The sequence below is a fragment of the Lepidothrix coronata genome, unplaced genomic scaffold (assembly GCF_001604755.1).
Source record: "Lepidothrix coronata isolate B3197 unplaced genomic scaffold, Lepidothrix_coronata-1.0 Scaffold186, whole genome shotgun sequence".
NCBI lineage: Eukaryota > Metazoa > Chordata > Aves > Passeriformes > Pipridae > Lepidothrix > Lepidothrix coronata.
This window is the reverse complement of record NW_016690366.1, coordinates 64,365-87,457: the sequence shown is the minus strand read 5'-3', so window position 1 is coordinate 87,457 and position 23,093 is coordinate 64,365. Positions and strand designations below refer to the sequence as shown.

The following is a 23,093-nucleotide window of genomic DNA, read 5'->3' as shown; positions in this document are numbered from 1 at the left end:
TATCCATATTCATCGTTCCACTCGATTCACATTTTTCCAGTCTGTTACATTCCCATTTGCAGCACTACAAATATATACATCTTCACTGTTCTGCTGTGGTGGACTTGCTTTTTACGCCTTGAGCGACTCATTTGGCTCGAAGTAACCGAGCACCAGAATTTCAAGAGCAGACTGAAAGGACTGAGTGAAAAATAAAAAAAAAAAAAAAAAATCAAAACCAAAAAAACCATCTTCACTGTTCTGCTGTGGTGGACTTGCTTTTTACGCCTTGAGCGACTCATTTGGCTCGAAGTAACCGAGCACCAGAATTTCAAGAGCAGACTGAAAGGACTGAGTGAAAAATAAAAAAAAAAAAAAAAAAAATCAAAACCAAAAAAACCCTTCCTTGCCATTTTCTCACTGCATTTGTTATTTCCATTACATTTGCCATCACCGCAAATTCTTCCAGGAAAGACAAGATTAATTTTAATATAAAACCCAAGAAAAATTGCTTGCAGCTTTCAAGCAAGAGCAAAAGAAAACCTGTACAGGCACACAAATGCACCCATAAATATGCATGTATCTATCACCTACTATATACATATAAATATACATAGACAGATTAGACAGATATACTGTTAAGACAAATTAACAGAACTTTAGACAGCAGCAGACAAAGAGAAGAGTGTCCATCAGAAAAAGCAAACAACATGCACAGACAGGCTTTTCTGTCAACTGGAACCTTTCATTTCCTTACTCACCTCTTCCAAGTCATCACTGACCCACAGAGGGATGGGGGTGCCCCAGTACCGGTTCCTGGATATGGCCCAGTCTCGTGCGTCTTTAAGCCAGTTCCCAAAACGCTTGTCCCTCACAAAATCTGGAACCCTGTACCAAAAAGTAAGAAAAGTATTAATTTATCACTATGTTCCAAATAAAAGAAAGCTGGTGAGAATGATTTTTTGTGATTTCATCTGCAAAACAAGTTCAATTCATCATTTACATGACTTGGAGCATATTTATATCACGCCACTGGCTACTGCAAGGCCTACGGAGGTGCTGCCAAAAATTTTAACACAATTTCTTCTGCCTTCCCTGGATATCCACCTAAGCTACAGAAGTAAGAAATATAATGTTACTTTTACTATAAAGTAACTCAGAAAAACATGTGCAACATAAAATAGATTCATTAGGGATGAAATGATAGTCAAAATCCTCCGGACAGTCCAACATTGGAGGATTATAACTAAGGGTGTGTAACAACACAACTGCTTTATTTTACATACAGAAACAGAGACCACTACTGATTTTGGTGCTGAATGACATTCCAAATATTCAAAAGCCAGAGGTAATAGCATTAAGAGACACCTTGGATTACGTGTGGGCATCCAGGTATCTGCACATTACTCAGGTTGATGGATCATACAAAAAATCCTTTCTGAGCCATTTATCATCTCCACTTTGAATTACTCCATCAAAAAACAAAACACACCCCCAACCACAAAACCCTACCTACCCCTAAACCTCATTTTGAGTAGTAATGGGCACTGAGGATGTCAAAGATAAATTTTCATCATATGGAAGTGTCTTGGAGCTCAAAGGTTAACACCAGATGCCCAGCAAGGTTCCTGGATATGCCAAATGGCCTGGTGGTTCAATTAAAACTATGTTTTCTCTTATGATGTGAACAAAGAATTAACTATTTGTACAATGATTACAGGGAGGTAAAGAACAGCAATGGGGTTTTAAGGTGGTGCCTAAAGAGCATCAAGTGAAGCTCAACCTTATGAAGAATAACCTTAGGACAGTGTCTGAGACACAGAGAAGTTGTGAACGAGCAGCTCACAACAATAAAGTAGCTCTAGAACTGTTATGGAGCAAACCATGGCAAGTTTGACTGGGTTTGTTTTTCTAGTGTAACTAGAAGGGCCCTTCCCAAAGTCTGAGCTGGCTTAGGTAACCCACGGTTCCTAAAGGAGGAGCAGCCAAACTACGGAACACTCACGGTCTCTTCTACCTTTTCTTTTTGAAACTCTTGGTCCTCTATCAAATATTTCTTTTTGAAGAAGATTTTTAATCAGAGCTCAGTCCCAAGAGTAACAAAGATGAAAGGATCCTTTAGAGGAAAAATTAAAAGAATGGATTCACATGGTCTGAGGTACGACTTGGCCCAGTAGCATGAGATGAAATAAGTGTGAACAAAAAAAAAAAAAAAAGAAAAATTCTATTGATGAAAATAAAACCTGCTCTCTTTTAAAAGTTTTACCCATGATGATGCCATGTGGAGATCTGAAGGCTTCTTGATGCCAATGTGGTCCCAAGTGGATAAAAACTACCCTTAAAAGCCTCACTCAATATCAGCCAGAAGTTCCAAAGCTTCCCTATTTCTGGACTTACTTTCAGCTGCAAGGTTGTATTCTGTGACACTTCTTGAACAAGAATTTAATATAAAAAAGTTTGAAACTAACTCAGCGACTCATGTTTCACATGGCATCTGTATCCCTGCTTTGAAATTTAGAAATGTATACAGGCTTTCCTAATTTGGTTTAGTGTGGGACTCATTACTATTAACTTTTTGTGGTGACCTTAAGAGACCCCTCTCCAAACACAAGTGGAAACTGTACAAAGATCATTAGCATTTGCCCAACACTCCACTAATGTGGAAAACTTCTCTTTACATCACTCCTAAACTAGTTTCCATTTTTCAGAAGTTGTTAGACACTGATTAGCTGAAATTATTAGTCCCATTTAACATAGCTAGAGGCTGAGACAATCCCCCAATGACATTAAAATGCTGAGAGTTTCAACTCTGCCTCCTCAAAACACGCATGAAAAATTAATTTTATCCCCAAAGTGGACATTAACCACAAAAATGTATGTGGTGTGATCTCTCTCTCTCTCTGTCTCTGAGCTATGAAAGCATATAATTTACTTCTTCTGGTAAAATTGTCTGACCCTGCTGCCAGTTTTCAGTGGAACATAAAACACAAACCACTTCATCTACTACGAACCACATTTGCAACAATGATTTATGGCTCTTTGGAGGTACAACACAGAAATAACACTGACACAGCCATCAAATAAAATAAAAAGAGCCTGTATCTCACAAACATTTTGGGCCCATCACTCAAAGAAAGTGTTACTTAAAACAACTAGTTCTTGCCACCACAGAGATGCTGCCCCTGGGTGCTGCCCAAGGGCAGACACAGCCTCCAGCTGGGAACAAGGGAAAAGCAGCAGGGAACAGCCTTGCCAGGTACAGTTCTTCAGGACTGGAGCCTATTTCTTTTACTTAGTCTCACTAGATTTAGCTACAGATATCTCAGTCTGACATTTACCTACATATCATATGGAAAAAAATTCCATCAGAGGCACCTTTTATTAAAATATTTCATTAGGTTGGGAAAACAAGACAGAGTATTCTCAATTATGTTGTTACTAGCACCTGATCATTATTTACACCAGCCCCAGGTTAGTGTTCCTATAGGGTTTTTTTAGTTTCTTTTTAACCCTTTCCTCTTATATATTTTCTTGGTATACTTCTCCTGTTAAATTCTAATGAAGATACCATCCTGCCACAGGTATATATTAGCTGGGGAAGCATTTTTTACTCCTCCATCTACACAAAGCAACGCAAAGGTAAATGAAAAGCCCCTCCCATATGCCAACACACATGTTTTTTTCATGGTTAATCAGGCCAACATCACAAACCCCCTTCGGCTTGAAAGCACAAATTTCAAGTTTCTGCTGGTGACCAGAGTTTGCAGTTGGGCATGACAAGAAGGTGACCAGAGCTACAGCCCACTCAGAGCAACCCCCTGCTCCTGGCACTGAACACATTCAGATCTCAAGCCCCAGCACCAAACGGTTCCACGAGACTGCAGGTGAAATCAAAGCAGCCACGTCCCTCCCAAAGCAACTGAGCTGCAGCTCCTAAGACTGAGCTGTGAGAAGCAGGTTTTTTTTATTTCCCAACTGGCCTACAACTTGTGTGGGGTTTGACCTTCGCATTTCTCTGCAAAATTACACAGACAGGACTTCATACTTCTTTCTCCAGCGTTTAGCAAGGTTAAGGAGACTGCTGTCTCAGCAGGTCAAGAAGCTCTTGAATCATGACTCTGCAATAGTGTGGGACAAACTATTTCTCCTCTTGGCACCCAGGATAATGCACTAAATAAACTTCAGGATACAGACACTGCAGCAGCTGGAAAGTTCAGGGAACTGAACTTCACAACACAAGAAATAAGTATTATTTTGTCAAATCATAAATTGGAAAGATTTTGAGTCAAAGTACATCAGTTCCAACTTGTTTGAATGCTTGTTTCTATTTTACTTTCCCAACATCAAAACTCCATCATACAAGTTAGAGATAGTGAGAATTATTCATTTGCTGCAAGTTCCCATGTCCGTTGACTGTTTGTTCCTTTTTTTAAAGCAGATTTGGGGATTTGCTAAACTCATGCACTGCTAAGTCCTCTGCACAGTCAACTTCCATATCCTTTCTTGGAAGCTACTCATTTTCTTAGTGTCTAAAATTCCATTTGAAAGGCAAAAAACCCCAAAAAACCCATGAAGAGCAAAACAAAACTCAGTCCATTAACAACATTTATTAGCTTATTATAACAGAAACCATTTTTCTTTGCCTTCAAAGTCTCTGTACCACTCAGCATTCAAGTCACACAAGCAAATTAGTGCTCACCTTCAATCCCAGAGCAGGAATAGACTGACCCCGTGGGTTCTCATCAGCAATAAATACTCAAGGAACAGCATCAACTAAAATTAATACATTTGCCTTCTGACTATTATTTCCAGAAGATGAATGTACAGGATGCCAACGAGAAATACTATAAATTATTACATTATCCAGGAAGAAACTTTCTGAAAGGATTAAGACATCTGTTCCTTTTCTGTGTATTTATTTTGAAGCATCTCTCTTGTGCTCACGACACAATTGCAAATACTGAATTCAACTTATTATTCCATTTCACAGCTCAGATGTGCTCAGCATGACTCTGAGCTGGCTCATCGTGCCCCAGCCACGGGATGCAGGATCTGTCTCAGAGCAGCTCTGTCCCTCTGTTCAGTAAACACAAAGAGCACTGCCAAAACACAGAGCAGTCAAATACTGCCACAGCACAAGCCTCACGTTTTATCATCAGTTAACCATTAAAAGCTGTTGAAGATGTTATATAAAGATATACTGATCCTTTCTTGCTCTCCATCCTCTCACCAGATAATTCTATTCATGACACTCTTTGCAAAATCACAGCAACTTTATGTATTGGATAAGATTTACTTCATAACTGCTAATTGAAGGAAGCTCTTGGCTTATCAATTATTTCAAAAACAGTCCCAGAAGAGTTAGACTATAAAGTTGATAAACTAAACACTGCCTTAAGTGGTGTAATTTAGGGAATCTAATACCAGACTAAGAAATCTAATACAGCTTTGGTTCTGAGAAGGTGGCCCCAGATCTCTCCCTTCATTTGGCAAGCTGGGGACTTTTTAAGTGACATCTGAAATCAGGAATCACTTCTAAGCCTGTAAAAGAGAAAATCATTCTTCCAGAAGACAACTGAGTTGTAACAGCACCACCAAAGGTGACTAAGTAGTTATCCTATGCCATCAAACTAAATATGTACAGATTTCTTTAAATTCACAGCATAACAGCTGGGGGGGTTGGTTATTTTAGGTGTAGAATTTGGCTTTCTTTTTAAACATTAACCAACCCTTAGAAGACAAAGCCTTAAATTCCATTATGTTAATTTACTCTAATAACAAGCCTCCTTCAACATGCCCTCAAATTGATTTTTAATGGTTTTTAATTCAAGGAGATAAAATAAGCAACTATTCATGCCCTTTTGACACTTTAATTAGCGCCAATCTATATCACGGACCTAATTAAACATGGGGGGAGGCGGGAGGGAGGAAAAGGGAAGAGAGGAAAGGTCAGATGTTTGCAAAGCACTCCGAATTTCCACTGCAGCAGCCTCTCCTCCCCACTGAAGGGTGCAAACCCACACACCCCACACGAGCCCGGGCTGCCTCCACCACTGCAAGAGCGTTTTCTGCTCATCTGCAGCGAAATGAATAGTGCTTTCAATCATTTGGATCTGGCACTGTTTTTCTTCCCTCTTTTCTCCTGGTTCCCATGGCAACAAACACTTTGGCATGAGACTGCAATGCTGCTGCAACTGCATCATCCCCCGTCAGCAGCTGCTCCTCCCGGACAGATTGAGGGCAGCCCTGACCTCCAGTTGTGTCAGACAGCCCCGTTACAAAAACCCCCATCTATTCCACTTGTATGACCCAGGCACCCTGCTAATTGCTATTCAATCCTTTATCTTATCAACAACCCCTGCAGCCCCAAGCCAGTGAGAGATGAAGCTTTCACTCTCCTTCTGCACAGTTTCCTTTGGAATATTCCAACATTCAGAGTTACAAAGTACTTTTCTAGGGTACCACCACTCGGGGTCCACTTCAATCCACACACAGAAATATGTTTGCATCCCTGTAACAGTGGCAGATATTCTACATGGCACAGATTTCCCGGGTGCCCATCGTGCTGTAAGGGCTCGGTGAGCTGGCACTTCAGGGGCTTTATTCACTCAGTTTTACTGGAACCACACATAAAGCTGCTGGTGACCCTTCACTGGGGCTGGAATGATACCTGCTCTATTCATGGCATAATCTCTGCTCAAGAGGCTCAGAGAGGAAAAACAGCAAAATTAGGGCACAGCAGAACAAAAGTCATCAAAATCAACCGGAAGAAGACTCAAAATTCACTTCTAATCCTCAAACAATTCTGACAACAGAGAGTAATAAAACCTTCTGCCTTTCACTGCTCTGAATGAGACAAACACAAGGCCAACCCTGCAGCAATTTTTTTTCACCTCCTGCTGCAGCCAATGCCAATAATTTGGATTTTTCCTCGGGAAATGTTGCCATCTAGTGACTGCACCTTACCGTACACATCACAGTCACTACTAGAGATGAGATCTGATTTGAATTCATGATTCCTGAGTAAGAAAAGTGTGACTGATGACTCAAAAAGGAGAGTTACAACTGCATGGTGATATCAAAGAAAAAAAAAATTTACAAGTCTACACGCACAATGTGTTTAAAACTTTTCAGATAAAATGTACTGGTTAATGTTAACGAAGAAAGAAAATAATAAAAGAAAAAAAAAAGGCAAAAGGAGGAAAACAAAGGACTCACTAACTAATTTTCTTCCATTGTGCTATAATTCCATTATGGCTTAAAATTCTGTTGCCCTGCTACAGACTCAGATTCTTCATCTGTGCAAAAATGGTAAGTTTAGTAGAACATTTGCCTTCTACTGCAGATGAGCTCTACGGCCTATCCCTACACTCCTGACCAGCCCTAGGGTTTAGGATACCAACAGCCATCATTCCTGATCACATCACACCTTTCAACAGCTGAGAGACAGTTTGGTGGTCGAAGATCTGAATGATCAAGATCAAAAGTTCCTCAAAGGATTAAGGTGCTCGACTGACACATGAGGAGACCCTTGGGCTCTCCCAGGAGCTGCAGGAAGGGTGTGCAAAACTGATGTGAGTAAACCAGGAAATTCACTCTGACCAAAGTGCTCTGGGTGGTATTTTCAGCAAGAACTAACAGCTCCAGTGATGAAAGGCAAAAAAAAAAATAATACTTTCAACTAAGGAACTATACATCAAGCTCTTTATTACAATGCCTGAATTTTTCCGTGGTGAGAAGATGCCAGAACAAAAGGTTTGGTTTCTTTGAAGTTCCTCTCTGTCTCCCATCACTGCTTTCCTTCCACTGATGCTCATTTTTTCCACTGCACCAAGTGCTGCCCATCTTATGCAAACCATGTCAGAACTGCACAACATCTCCAACGTTAGAAACTTGGCAGCAGTCAGAGGTAAATGTTTCAGGAGTTACTGAAGTAGAACTTTAACTGAGGGAGGTTTAAAAGGGAAAAAACCCCTGATCTTTATATACAAACTACAGAGTCTACAGAATCTTTTCTACTGGCCTGCAAGTACAGAAATATTACATGCACTGTCAGAAGTATGAGCTACAATAGTTTAGAAACAATTATAAATTGTACTAACTTACTCTTCACAATGACTTAGAAATCTGCAGTTTAGACCAACTCTGAACGTTGATGACAGGAATTAGTCCTGTATTCTACACCAGAATCTAAGGTGCCATGGTTTAAGTCACTCATCTTGGTTATACTGAAAATGCTCTTTCAACAAACCATTCTACAAAATGATAGCGACAATTAAGGCTGAAACCCAGAGAGCACCTTGGTGCTGCATTTAACTCTTCTTTATCTCCTTTATCAATATCACAGGAAGCCAAGGTCTGACAGGACTGGATTGTACTGCAGCCAAATGTGCCCCTCTTCATCTGGAGTGTCACAGCTGCAGGTGTCCAAATACCAAATACAAGATACTCTTTCTGTATCATTTACAATTTCTTTTAAATAGTCTCTTTTGCCAGTTGTATGGTAGAGAACATTCAGTAAAGGAACTTGAACTAAAGACCCAAACACAGCCTCTTGCTGTTCCAATTCTGCATTTTCATCAACACCCAACACAAGTTACTTTCCACTCTGGTCAGAACAAGGTTGGGACAGAGAAAAGGGGTTTTTTTGGCTTCTGATTTCACAAAAATGCTGGCACATTGCTCATGTACCCATTCCTGAAAGCTATAGTTCATTTCAAAAAATGAAGATACTGTTGCTGGCTTTAATAAATTTTGAATGACTGTGGCTTTATCAGTTGGGTAATTCACTAAAAAACCAATTAGAAATGTAATCAGGTTGCAAAGTTTGTCCAACTATGTTTAATCTATTTCATCAGAAAGAATATCTATCAAGAGGGCAGCTATTCTTAAGGGACAATATACCTATCAGTCATTTATAGGAATAAAAAAAGCAATGCAGTCAAACTCATTTTGTAAAGGTTAATATAGTCTGAAAAGCATTATCCCAAATTTTCTCATTTTCAGGACATGCTGAAGCCCCAGAGAGTCCAAAAATAAATTTTGAAAAAGTTACATATTATTCCTGTGACACTTTCCGAGATCCAGTCTCTTCAAAAGCAAAAAAGTAGGTTTTAGGAAGGATGGAGTTCCCAAAATTTAAATAAATGTATAGTGAAGGCAGCTTGCAGTCTCAGTGCCAACTTCAGAAGTTACAGCCCAAACAAAACTGTGTGGAGAACACAGCGAGAAAACCTTAAAACCACTGCCTTATTCTTTTAAAAAGCTGGTTTTTGAAAGCCAACTTCATGGAACAAAGGCCACACAGTATTCAAACTGCTGTGAAATCACATACTGGAAATAGGTATAAATATTATTAATTATTCTGTGAGAACACATCTGTATTTGTAGACTATTTCCAACAAAAAGCTTCTCAGAATCCCTAAGACCACACTGTTTTGAGAGAAGGCCTGAGGAATCAGTTTTATGTTCAATTATGGAATCAGGCTGAAACTCCAGAATTGCCTAAAGGACAAAGGGTTCCTTTAATTCCAAGTACACTGAATATTGCCAAATGGCTTAATTGCCTGCTCTCCTCACCCAGCCTTTGGAACAGCAGCTCCTACATTTGCTTCCACTTGTGCCCCCACTACTCAGCACTTAAAAAAACCACCACTGAAACCCCAAATATGTATGAGAGGCAGGGTTCAAACTGATTACTAACCCTTACTTATGCCTCCTGGGTGAATGGAGGTCACTCAGCAGCTTCTCCTTGAAGCTCTGCCTCCTGGAAAAGCAAAACCACCTCACCCATTCAAACATTTCCTTAATAAGATCATTCCACTCTTCTGATGTTCATGTGAGAATTAAGCATGCAGGTCTACTGTCATCCCAACAGTAAAAGCATCTTGAGGAAGCTAATTAAAGCCAAGAACAAACACTTTCACCCCCTCTCCAGCTTATTTTTCCCCCAAAGAAGGATCACAGTATGTTCTGCTATGGAAAACAGAAAGCAACATTTACTAATCTATAAACTCTTCTTCCATATCCAGACTGGGCATGTGCTGATCAGCAAACCAACGCTGCAGCATTTTTGGACAGTCTATTATGGATCACTAACTTTCCCCACATATTTCAGTAATTACAGTGCTGGTACCACGTAAGCAGTTATGCAAAAGCTGCTCATGGAGAATTTAATTGCTAAGTACTGTCCAGGAAAAAAAAAAACCCACAGCCTAAGCTGTAATTGCTCACTGGAATTTGAAACACCTCCTTTAACACTGTCAGAGGTACCTGTGGTGGAAGAGTGGTGGGATCCCAACTCTCCCCACAGCCCTCAAAAGGAAAGACTGAATGAGGTTTTAATTTCCAAGTTTTCTCCGCTTGGTTTCAGCCTTCCAGGCACAAGTTCTTGATGAGAGGAAGGGAAATAAAAATAAAGGTTATGAAGGTGCAAAAGGATAAGATCCTTTTGTTGCTGACACACCACAAAACCATGACTGACTCTCAAAATGGCCACCAGCACCAAGAGTTCCCTCTGACTGCTAATTTAATACTGCATTTTACTTAAAACTTACCTGTTGTTTCCTACACAAATTTCTCATGCATTTTCCACATTCCCTATATACATATAAAGACAGAATTTTCCACTGATGGCCAAAATTACTATTTAACCCTCTGAAACCGAGTTTACTTACAACAGTTCCACAAACAGGGGTTGGATTTTTTGCGAGTGTTTTGAGAGAAGGGGGGGTGGGTTGTTTGTTTTTTTTCTTCTTCAAACGCACCTATGACAAAGTAATCAACCTCATCTGCAATAACTAGATGAAAAGGAAAAACTTACCTAAAAATTAGTTTATTTAGGAACAATATATACCCAGAGTTAAGCTGCCTATATTCTTCTCTCAGGTGGAGCTTTTTGGGAAGCTTGACTGTGTACTTTCCTGCTTCTGCAGTTTCTTCCATGTTGAATTGTTTAGGGTTGTATAACATGACCTGAGGACAATTTTAATGATCCTGTAGTGTATTTTCACTATAAATTACAAGTAATTACTCAACCTTACTTGATAAAACTCAGATAAAACATTGTTTAAAGCTGGTCCCAGCCCCATTCCAGTAGCAATGGCTCAAAAGGAGAGAATGGAAATACAGAGTTAGCACACTAACAGTGAAAGAGCTTTGTAGAATTCCAGCACACACACCCAGCTCCAGGCAAAGGGAAAAGATGCATGCAGGAGACATTACCAGTAGCACTGGGCATTATTCTCCAGTAGCTTCTCCACCATGTGCTCCACTCTGACAAACCAGCTTGGCACAGCTTTGTATATCAGTGGAGTATCCGACCTGTAGGAAGGTGAGGGGAAGGGAACAAAACAAACAAAACCCTTTTAAGTGCTGAATTATTTATCAAGTGCTCTGTAATATGTGGTTTTACACACAATAACCCCCTTTCCACTGACTGAATTCACTGTTCCTGATATATTAATCACAGTTACAAAGGTTGGGGTTTGTTTTGTTTTCTAAGTTACAAAAACTGTTACACTTATGTGAGCTACCATTTTAAAATCAAATCCTGAAAAAAAAAATTTAATAGCCTCCAAATGCAGTAAATCAAGGAAATTGTATAGCAACAGTAATCATGAGAATGTTCAAACAATACTTGAATTTGAAATTCGTGCTCCTACATAACACAACAACATGAACTTCAGTAACTAATGAGTCATATTTGAGTCTTCCACGTGAGCTCGTTCTGCATCTTGTTTTATGTGTGTACAGATCTGAAAAGCCAGGAAATATTATGATGTATTTTACTATTTGCATTTAAAATAACATCATAAATCAAGAATAAGTAACAGAACCCAGAGTTAACTAGAAAAAAAGTCATATCCAAAAGGAGAAAGGAACAAAGAGATCCAAATAAGCATACAAAAGAACTTTTAAAGATGCCTTAACACATTCCTTACTTCAAAAAGCAATAAACTAAAATCCATATGGGAGGAGAACAGTTTCACAACTTGGAAATGCTTAGAAATGAAGACACTACAGGTCAGAGCACAAAGACTGATAAATTCATTAAATTACTTACTAAAATTAATATCTCTAAGCATCTGACTGCACTGTCTCAACCCAGTTTGATTTATCTGCTCCAGAACACAACTGCTTAAGGTCTTGATTAGCTGTTCAAGTAGCATAACATCCTTCTAAAGGATCCTGTGATCAAACAGTGGGCACAAGTCACTATAGGAGACCTCAGACATTTCTAGTCCTTCACATCCATCCCATTATTCCAGCTCTAAGAGGGAGACAACCCTAAGGGATGGAATCTGTCTATAGGTACAGAGCAGCTCCAACAACACTGGGACAAGAAGCTCATTCTCCCTTACCATCAATCCACCCCACAAAATGTTGCTTAAAAATATTACTTAAGTCACTTTGCTACAGAACTCAGCAATAGACTTGCTCAGCAATAACTCACAAAGACCCTGAGAAACTACTGTTATCTCCTGCATGCAGTCACTACTACAAATAACCCATCTTAGAAGCTGAATTAATTTTACTTATATCCATAGGAACGACTCGCTTGGAATGCAGAAACCACTGGAGATTATAATGCAAATTAAAATTGCTGCTGCCCAAGCACTTGTTAAAGGTGCACCTGCCTAACCAACAGAAGAAAACCTACAGCAAAGATTTTTCAAACCTTAAAACCTGGACTCGGTGCATAAAGCCCAATAATAAAACCCACACTGCTTCTCTTAATACTGTATTTCAAAAGAGATTTCCTTTCAACTACAGCCTATATGTTTCAATCTGTTCAGGTGTTAAAGTATCTATAACCTCACAGGAAATGGTAAGAGCTCAAAGTAATATTAATGTAGTCGTATCCAAGCTATTAAATGCAAACGTACTAGGTAGGATGGTTGGCTTCTCAAATTTATGGCCTAACACCTAAAAAGAGGAACAGTTCAGTTCACTCCTCACACAGCAGCAAGATCACAGTAAGAAAGAAAGTATTCCCCAAGCTCCAAGGTCCTCCAGAAGTATTTGAGTTTCACTGAGTACCTCGTTTCAGAAGTGCTAAAGAATGATGAATTGCCATCACAAGATCTTGAGTAACTGGAAACAAGGAGAATAAAACCTGGTAACAACATCTTCTCACGTGGTCTTAACATATTGCAGAGAGAAGGCTGGTACAACAAACTGGTACCCAACCTCTGTGAGGAGAGAGCAGCTGACAGGCTGCACACAGGTCTCAGAGCACTGAGCAGCTTCAGACCAGAGGGATCTGGGACAAAGGGACAAGCAGGACCCATTTCCCGGGCTTTCAACCTGCCACTAAGTTTGTAACACCTGAGAACCATTCCAGGGCACCCACAGAGTACTGCTCCACCTACCTGATGGCAGTAAGAGAGAGGAGATGGCACAGTTTCTCTGAGGACTTTTTTTATTCCATCTGTGCTGCCAAGCAGTGCCTCAGCAGGAGACAGGAGAGAACAAAACACTAAAATTTGCTCAACCTTCCACATTTCTGCCCCTCGTGGCTGGTGAGAAAGTTGAATTGAATCCGGATTCAATTCTTTGATGTACAATCAAACAACAAACATCCACTGCTGGGTTGTGTTTTCCATCAACACAAAGGGCAAAATCACCCAGACAGACCTTAAATCAGAGGCTGATGATTATAAAATTCCTGCCTAAACCTTCCTCCCTGTCTCAACTGAACAAAGTTTTGTTCTCCTTACAAACAGATCCTTTAGAAATATCTCAGAGTAATCACATTATAATAACTTGTGATCCTACTCCTACTCCATTTTCTTGTAATTTAGGAACCAAATGATTAGTAATTGAGCACATGCTATGAGAGATGCTTCCTGGCCTTGCCCTCACTGGCTTGCAAGAGACAAAGCTCTGTATCTGTCACTGGTAGAGCTTCCCAAAACTGCTTCCCAATGGAATGGCAGGCAGTAGCTGTGAGGGACACTGCAGCTCTCATGCTCATTAGCTCTCCTATTCCAGTTGCTAAACTGCCGCCCAGACCATTCAGACTCACGATCTCACATGTGCACAAAGTGGATCTGAGCAACGTTCCCCATCTTCAGCAATTCCAATAAAGACAAATTCTAACTGAAAACTGTCTGCTGTGTCCTTACCAAGTTATTGTTTCTGTATCCTAAAGTTTAATTGACAGAAAAGTATTACATAACACAGTAACAAGAAAATGCAGAGAAGGACTGTAATTCCATCATATGTAAAAATAAGGCAAATTTCTCAACATACCAAGTGTTCAACAGCTGCCTGATTTCAGCAAAAAGCATGTACATTAAGAAGAAGAGTCTGATTTCAAAGTTTTCTTACATTAATCAAAGTAACTTATAACTATGTTCAAAGTTAAGAACTACTCTTCTACTTTTAGCATATTCCAATTATGGTTTGATTTGTGATGGCAGTGAAATGAGCTTTTCAAGTAGAATCCATTGTTCTGTTCTTCCCACCAGATAATTTGCTGCTAGGTGCTGCCTGCAACTTATCATCAATCAACAAAAATGTCAACAGAGTGGCAGGAATAAGGATGTTCTTCAGAATCAGCACTTCTCCATTCCTGGTTTGTCTCAGAAGGCCATGACTGGATATTTGAATCACACAAGAACAACACAAGTGTTGCTTGATTTGGGGCTTCCATTCCTCAAAAACTGTCCCAAATCCTCAAGGACATAACACTCAAAGAGCAACTCCCTTTCTTCCTCCAAGCAGCTCTTAGAAACAAACCAAGCCTGTTATTCTTGCTGCAGATAAAAGACAAAACACTTCACCTGGCAGTGTTAAAGCCAGAGAGAGAGAAGAGCTTTTATCACAGTTATTTCACTACAGATGCTGTGTGCATCAGATATGACTTAAAATCTTCAAGTCATTTCAGATAATTAGGTATTTTAAATGTGTCTTGACTTGTAATATAAGTTTAATACAACTCTCCTGCTAACAGATTACTGAAGATTCTTTTTTTCAATTTGACGTTGTTCAGTGATTTTTTTTCCCCTTTCAGTTTTGCAATAGCAACTGTGCATACAGTTCAAACCAGAGAGGATGCTAATAAAAACCTGCTTCATTTCCAGATTAAATCTGTCTAGCCTGTGTTCCTCACACCCAAAACCTACATTTGCTCACTGATCTGAAGGCCCATGGAGAATTCCACATGCAGGATTCCCAGTCTGACAGGGAAGATTCCTGACAGGCCTCTGTGCTGAACCACTTCCCTGATATTCCTGAGCTAATCTGGAACTTCTAGTTGGCAAAAATCAAACCTTTCCAAGAAGTCTATGAACAAATCAACTGCTATTCCTGACCAGGGGGATTCAGGAATGACAGAGCAGAAAAGCCTGTTTATGTGTTACACTCACTATCCCCTGCAGTGGTAAATGCTAACTTCCATTTTAATCAAAAATACAGATGTTTCCACTCTATAAGCAACTGGGCTCCACCAGACTCCAAAGAAAGAAATCATTTTACAAGGTTAAAAAGAAGTAACTATAACAACTATAATTTAGCCATTTTATCCGAAACATGGAAAGCTTTAATGCAAACATCTGAAAACATTCTGTGATAAACTTATTTGGATACAATACAAAGTGTACCAAAAAATCCCTTCCCACCACTCAGCTGCTTAGAAAAAGATCAGATTTTTTAGACTTTTTATAGCCATCTCCAAAAGGTAGCACATGGAACACTAAAGAACGAGACACACAAGCTACAAAAACACACCTGTAAAATCATAATAGAAAAAATTTTCAGTGCTACATTTAAATTCATCAGATTTATGGCAAAAAAAAATTAATTTACTTGATTACTGAACCAAAATTGGAGCTCTCCTAAATCAATAATCTCAACTCATGTTACTTTTAGTCTTGTTAAAAAATTTAGCAAGTGAAGGGAGAGAGGTGAAGGGAATGAGACAAACCTGACAAAGTTCTCTGTCAGAACCCTCAGTCTCAAAGCCATATGTGCCTCTGTCCTTACCTCCAGCAGAAGGGGTAGCAGTGCTTAAAACTACTGCTGTGGATCAGTCGGCCCTTCTCCTTCAGTGCTTTAATGATGTTCTTATCTGCATCCTGAAAAGAGAACAGAGGATTTTCCTTGGAACACAAATTTCGTTCTTTCAGTGAGCTCCTACAGGATTTGTCTCCAACACCCAAATTAATGAAAAAACCCCTGTAAGTAATCCAGCATTCACACACACAAAAAAAAAATCTAAAGCACTTCTCTACAATTTAGATATTTACTACAGAGGGACCATAAAACACTAAATTTCCAAAGTTATTTGTTCTCCAAATACTGGTATATAGGCCTTTTTTTACCCTTAACTCTGTTTCCATATACACACAACTATGTACAAAAATCAAATTTTCTGTAGCACCAATACAAGCCAGCACTCACATTATTTAATATCTTAAATCTTATTTATTGACTCTTTTGATTTTGTGGAAGTCACATAGTGCTTCATACATAATACTTAAACTTCCCTACACCACATTCCTCTAATGTGACTGAATTTCAGAGGTTGATAATGTATATTTATTTATAATAAATACCTCACTAACTAACCAGGGTTTACATGTTAAGCTGGAAGTGAAAGGTGTATATTAATAGTTTAAGATCATCTACTGAACAAACAAGCGTCAGTATGACATTAAGGGGGGAATATACACACAGATTTATGATACAGCAATATCCATAAGGTAAAAATTCAGCATCATAAGAATATTTTCCAAGAGCCTTATGTTCAGATTTCTACCAGCAAGAAACCAAACAAGGAGCCTCCAGTGTTCTACTTGCCTTAATATATAGCAGGAAGCACCGAGAGCTGATTAAGTTCAAATGCAACACAAAATTTTTTAAGTCTTTTTCAAGTAAATTGTGTTTACAGGAACATGCTTTTGCTATCAAACTGTAACAGCAGGGCTAAAACCAAATTATTTTCTTAGGACGTGAAATTTAAGAGGCACTCCCTGCTAGGGATTTGTAGTTGCAGCAATCTGGAGTTCACGTGGGTTGCTTTTACGTGGATTCTCTGGCATCTACTGGCAAGTAAATTCACATTGCAACACATCCCACAAGAGGGGAAAATGACTGCATTTCTCTCTTCTAACAGGTCACGTAACATTAACTGGCTGGTAGAAACTGAATGGTGACATGTGTGAATTCAGAGTCATCCAGAGGCGAGGGAGGCACATGTGCCTACAGACTGTGTGCACGACATTTCCAAAAGGAAGAAGGCAAGCGTGAGGCTCTTTCTGCAGTGGATGCAAACAGGAGATACACCTTTCCCCTCTCACCACAGATACACAATATTACTTACACTTCAAATTCTTTATTTCTCAGCTACTGTAATAAACAAATCCAACCTTGCTGCAAACGTTAAAACACATTTTAATTTATCCACATACCAGGCACACACTGCAGACAAACCTACTCAGAGAAAGACAAGAACATTTCTACTATACATAAAATTTATCTTGAATAAAGTGGTAATTTACTTTCTCCAAGACCACTGACCTTCACATACTGCCCAGCAAAGTCAGCCACTTCTGCTGTGAAGCAGCCAGATGCATCAACAGGGCACACGGGCACAGAATCTTTCTGAATGATATTAAAATCCATGCAGACTCTGTAATCATCCTACAAGAGACAAGCAGCAAGTTGTAGGAATACAAAGCACTGGTTAAAATATCCGTTCCCAAAACAAGAGTTTAAATATTGAATAGAAAACGTGATGACTGGGCAAGAACAGCCAAACACTCAGCCTTCACTAATCCCAAATGTGCAAGGAAAAGACTCTGTAGGATTGCAGTTTTATTCATCAGAAAAACTATGATTTCTTCAGACTATAGGGTCTCTCACCTAGTAGAGGGGATATGTGCATGGTTTTTTAGGTACCTAAATGCATATATACACACACATGTATTTTATGTGTGTAAATACACACATACATGCACTGAACAGCTTCAGGCTCCCACTGCAGAGCAAAGAACCTGCCAACCACTACATCATCCTCTGTCCCAGCCAGAGCCCTGTTCAGCTCACCAGCCTACACAGCATTTTTCAGAAGGCAGGTTGTTTTAATCAATCTAATTCTGGCACTTCACGCAAGAAATCCCATTTTCTGAACGTCTTAAAGATCCAAAGCCTTTAAATCTGTGTTTCTCAAACTTTGTTGGCCCATAGGCAAAGCTACTGACCAAGAACCACACATGGACATCGTTGGTTTTTTCCTGGCCAGTCTCCATTTAAATTTTTAATTTCCTGTACAAGTAAGAAGTAAAAAAAAAAAATAGGGAAAGAAAAAAAAAAAGAGGGTCACTCCAGACCTTCCTGAGTATCATTAAACAATAATGGTATCGTAGACAAGATTAAAACAAAATTAGTAGCGGGACAGAAAGGTTCAGATTTTAACTTAAAGTCTGAAGTCACAGTAAAACCACATCTTAACCAATTATCACCCAGATGACCCAATTTCTCACCCTAAGGCAAGAGAACATTATTGGGAGTGGGAGGAGAAGGGAGTAGGGAACAGCTGCAGACCAACACACCCCTCAAATCACTTCATTTTCCTCAAATGAGAAGGCCCTGCCTAAGCTGCATCCAGGCTTTCTGGAGTCTCAGAGGTTCCTCTATCATTTTTCTGACAAAATAAAGGAAACCACAGACTCCAGGGCCAAAACCTGAAGGTCTGTGCAGTGTCAAACAGAAGCTGCAGTGACCCCACCTACCCAAACCGGCAGCAGCTGCACTGTTCCCTCCTCTGTGCTGACAGCTCATTTACCTGGCACTGAACACAGCAGCTCTTTCCCAGGAGCTGCACTCTAAAGCAACCTGTGCACCTTGGTCAAGGAAACCACAGCAGCAGCAAGTGTGTAAATAAGGATTCAACAGGCCAGTGCTCCACAGCTCCCTGAACTGCCCAGATCAAACCAACACAGGTGAGGAGCCAGCTCTGAGTGCCAGGGCAGGGCTTCCAGATCCCTTCAGTGGCCCTCACCCTGTACCTCCCACCCTACCCGCTAGTCCCCGTGGCCACCAGCTCTCTCAAGCCAGATCTGCCAGATGCTGCTCTTACAGATGAAACACAGAGACAGGGAAGTTGGTCCATTGACGCACCAAGGCATTACACACAGAAACGACCAAGCCCTTCAGCTGCAGCACTCCTTTACACCAGAGCACAGCCTCTGCCCCCTCTCCAGCAGCTTTATTCAGCCATCCCCATTATTCAGCCTCCACCTGATCACCCAGCCCCTTCAGCCGACAGAGCTGAGCTGAGCTAAGCCCTTCCCTCAGCTGTCACTGCTGAGGTACTGCAAGCGGGGTTGCAAATACAGGCCAGATGACAGAGCACACGTCAGCCCTGCCTTGGCAGGGCGTTGTTAGAGACTCTGAGCAAGCAGCCAGCACAGACCACAAAGCCTGGCACGCTCACAACCCTGCCCAGACATCAAAACAAACCTGCCACCTCACAGGACCCCAGCCAAGAGGTGCCTCAGTTCCATTTGCATCACTGGTGCACCCAATGATAGAGAAAGGGCTTTGTTATTCTGGCTTTCTACAGTTAGTTCCTTTCTTTTGAAGAGCTTGAATGGAAAAGTTCTTCAGATTGACCTGCCACTTGACTTAATGAAGATCTGCTTCAGTAACCACAACACATACAGAAATCCACAAGTGATGAACTCAAATAAAAGCTAAAACAAATATCAATTCTTTCCAGGACAGAAGTCATAGTGTTCACCTTTGTACCCCTGCCATGATTAAATCTCTCAAAAGATTACATTACAAAAGTTGTAATACACAAAATGAATGAAGTAGAAGCTATTAAACAGCTCACTGATGAGAAATCAAAATCTTTTCCATCTGAAATTTTAACAAAACAACAAAAATGTGAAGTCAAAAGGTTCACCTTGAGCACCTCAACAAAAAACAGGCACACTTTTGCAGTGCACTAAAAGTGCATCAGTAGCAGATCTATGAAAATTGTGTGACTCAGTCTGAACACACACTAGAAGTATTGCAAATTAAAAATCTGTGTGTGAATTAAAATGGTACAGTCAGCTTTTTTAGCTGACTGCAGGTACATCTACATAGGATGAAATGCCCGAGCAGCTGAATTTCAGTGTCATGTTAATCTGGAGGTACAATGAGTTTACCGAGTTTTTAATACAGGTTTGTCTTGTTCTGTGAGCTTTAATTTTGATGCCTTTTGAACTGAAATAATAGAGTGTTCTGATATTGTGTGGCAGCTTGTATTTGGCAAATGCATCACACAAGGCAATGAAACTACATATCCTGGAACTAAATGAAGGTGAATTTTTTCTTTTTGTTTCGTTGGAGAAGGATACATTTCTAAGCTATCAGCAATACAGAACATGAGTCAATAAGTAGGATTAAAGAAGAAAAAAAAAATCTTACTTTCCATCTCCATTTATCAAAGGGACTTATTTATAGTGATGATGGAAAGGAATAGAGACAAGCTATGAGGCTTCCTGTGAAGGACTGTGCTCTATTTCTTCTCCTCTGACCCTTTCCTCCTGCTCCACTTACCCCTTTCCTATTCACCTTCAGCACAACAGCACAGGAAGGTGCAGAGGAGCCAATTAATCAGGAAGACAGTCCTGTGTGCCATCATGAACTATGTCCCTTTCATCTGAGCTTGTCTAAAGGCCAACATAAAATGCCAACTCTGTAACACTCTATTCTACACAGAGCCTACTGTACACTGAATTACTGCACCCAAACCAGGGCCCTCTGTGAGCCTTTCATGTTATTTTAATGAAAAGGTTTTAAAAGTAATTGCTAACTTTCAAAGAGAGAGAGAGAGGGAGAGGGAAGGAGAGAGGGAGAGAGAAAAGGGTTTTTTCCCCCCTCTGTTTAAAAATCTCAGTGGGCTTATAACATAACCAAATAAAAGAGTGCAGATAATCTTTGCTCTGACCGGACAGTCATCCTTGCCAACAACTTCACTGTATTGTGCAAACACACAAACCACCAACAGAGCAGCCAAGGGAAAGGTTCTTCCAGAGCTCTTGCTCTACTGGCAGCTTCTTCCCTTCCTTCACCTCCTACAGCAAGAGCTCCTGACTCAAAACCAAGTCTGCTCCCTCACCCTCTGGCAAATCCAAGGTTTAGCTATAGGGCAGAGTCTGAGGATCAGCAGTGGGATAGGCTTTACACTCCCTAAGACACTTCCCCAGTTACCATTAATTTCTTTATAACTGCTAACATAGCCCAGTCTAATTTCCTTTATTCACAGCTATATTAAGCTGGCACATCTTTTCATATCAGTGTTCATCTTGACAAGGGAAACACCACCACAATGGATGTACCCTTCAGAAAAATGCAGGGGAAAAAGGACAGAAAAGGATGGGCTATTTCACATGAATACAAAGAGGTCTGTTCCTAATGCCAACAGCTTCTGGAAATCATGAGAGAGCTCATGGTCCAAGCATTGGTAATTGCTAGGCACTGGCAGCTCTACTGCAAGTTTTTTGAGGGCATCTTTGGATAATGGCTGAAGACAGGACATGATACAAAAAGGACAATAAGCCTAAAGTAGTGCATTTAATTCATGTGTCTAAAAACTGGAATGATTAAATCCATGAAAAATTATTCCTCTCAACCTTGAAAAGACCAGACTGAGGGAAAGGACAATAAAGGCAGAAAAAAAAAAGAATGGAGTGCAACAAAATCCTTTCACGCCAAGGGATGAAGTCTCAGGACAAAAGCAGTGAAAGCATTTTCTCATTCTCTAAAAGCCCAGCGAGTAATGACATTGAAACGCTGAAGAGGGGCAGTGTGCTGAGCAGATCTGCTGTTACCATCCTAAATTATCACTTAGCAAAGCCAGTTTGGACCATCAGTGCCACAGCTCAGTCCTTCTCTGAGCTCTAACTTTAGACTTTGAGAAAAGCTGAGATCAGTGACACTCAGAAGATACAACGGTGAGTTCACACCCCACAACAATAACCAAAATCAAGGGACACAAAAGCCTCGTTAGAATACAGTGCTACATGGCATTCTTACATTTGTAAGGAGCAAATGGGAAGACTGTTTAACATCAATCACCCTGACAGACAGTCCCCAGGAGCTGGAAAGCCAAGGTATGTGTGTGGAACAAAATTAACATTGCAGTTGTGTAGTTCATACTCACAGCACCAAAATAGGGAGCCTGATGTACAACACCTGTGCCTTCCTCCTCCTTCACATAACCATCCACCACCACAGAAAAGGCACCTTTATCTTTGCACTGGAACACAAAAAGATGGTTTTCATATATATAGATACACACACACACATATATACACAGCAAAACAGAATTCTTAAGAACCCCGAAGAGCCACAAGCCACACATAAGACCAAAGAGCTGCACTGAAAATAAAGTGACACAGTAAAATGTGACATTCCTGACATTTAACGATTTCCTATAGCCCAGACACCCAGGCTGCATCCTCCATTTGAACAGTGTCAAATGTGATTAAATCCAACACCTCTCTAGAAGGCCTTAAAGTCAATTACTCTTCAAGCCACAGATCTTCACACACTTCTGTGCTTAACAGACTGTGAACAATACACTCCTGAACGTGAGGATACAACCAAGAAAGGTGCAGGATGCTCCTTGCATTTTTTATGCCCACTACACCTCTTAACTTTAAAAAAAAAAAGAAGTTTGCTCTTTTACTCTACAGTCTTAGAGTTTGCTCTTACAAATTTCCCTTATTTCCCTCACAGAATAAGAGGGTGGTAAATACCAAACAAAAATAAAAGAATACCCAGAAAAAATTGCCAAGAAAAGATTTGACAATTTTCAGTGTGCTCAGGACATAGCTAATGAAAAATGAAGAGTTATTTTCTATTCCTTAATCCAAAAATAGTAAAAAAACATTACTGCAGTCACAGCTGAACCAAATACGCTACAAAATATTAGATTTGGCTTGTTCTGAGGAGAAATATTTTGAGATAAGACCTCTGTTCTAAATAAAAAATAAAAAATGGTAAGATGCCCATCTGCTCCTTACAAGTACAGCAGGACTCACAAAATGTGTCCACTCCAAACCTTTACATCCACAGTGCAATTTTTCAGATTCAGCTGTGTTTGACTT

The 23,093-nt window shown here is 40.1% G+C and overlaps 1 protein-coding gene across 2 annotated transcripts in view; it reads right to left on the bottom strand.

The window, feature by feature from the left end:
* Positions 1–23,093, bottom strand: part of IARS (isoleucyl-tRNA synthetase) — a 100,539-nt gene that overhangs the window by 45,790 nt on the left and 31,656 nt on the right. For both annotated transcript variants that reach the window (XM_017830983.1, XM_017830982.1), the window contains 5 exons: positions 22,145–22,240; positions 17,506–17,628; positions 15,970–16,061; positions 11,203–11,301; positions 741–867 (listed from right to left, as the gene is read on the bottom strand). In XM_017830983.1, the coding sequence (XP_017686472.1) occupies positions 741–867; positions 11,203–11,301; positions 15,970–16,061; positions 17,506–17,628; positions 22,145–22,240 (537 nt within the window). The remainder of the gene's footprint in view (positions 1–740; positions 868–11,202; positions 11,302–15,969; positions 16,062–17,505; positions 17,629–22,144; positions 22,241–23,093) is intronic.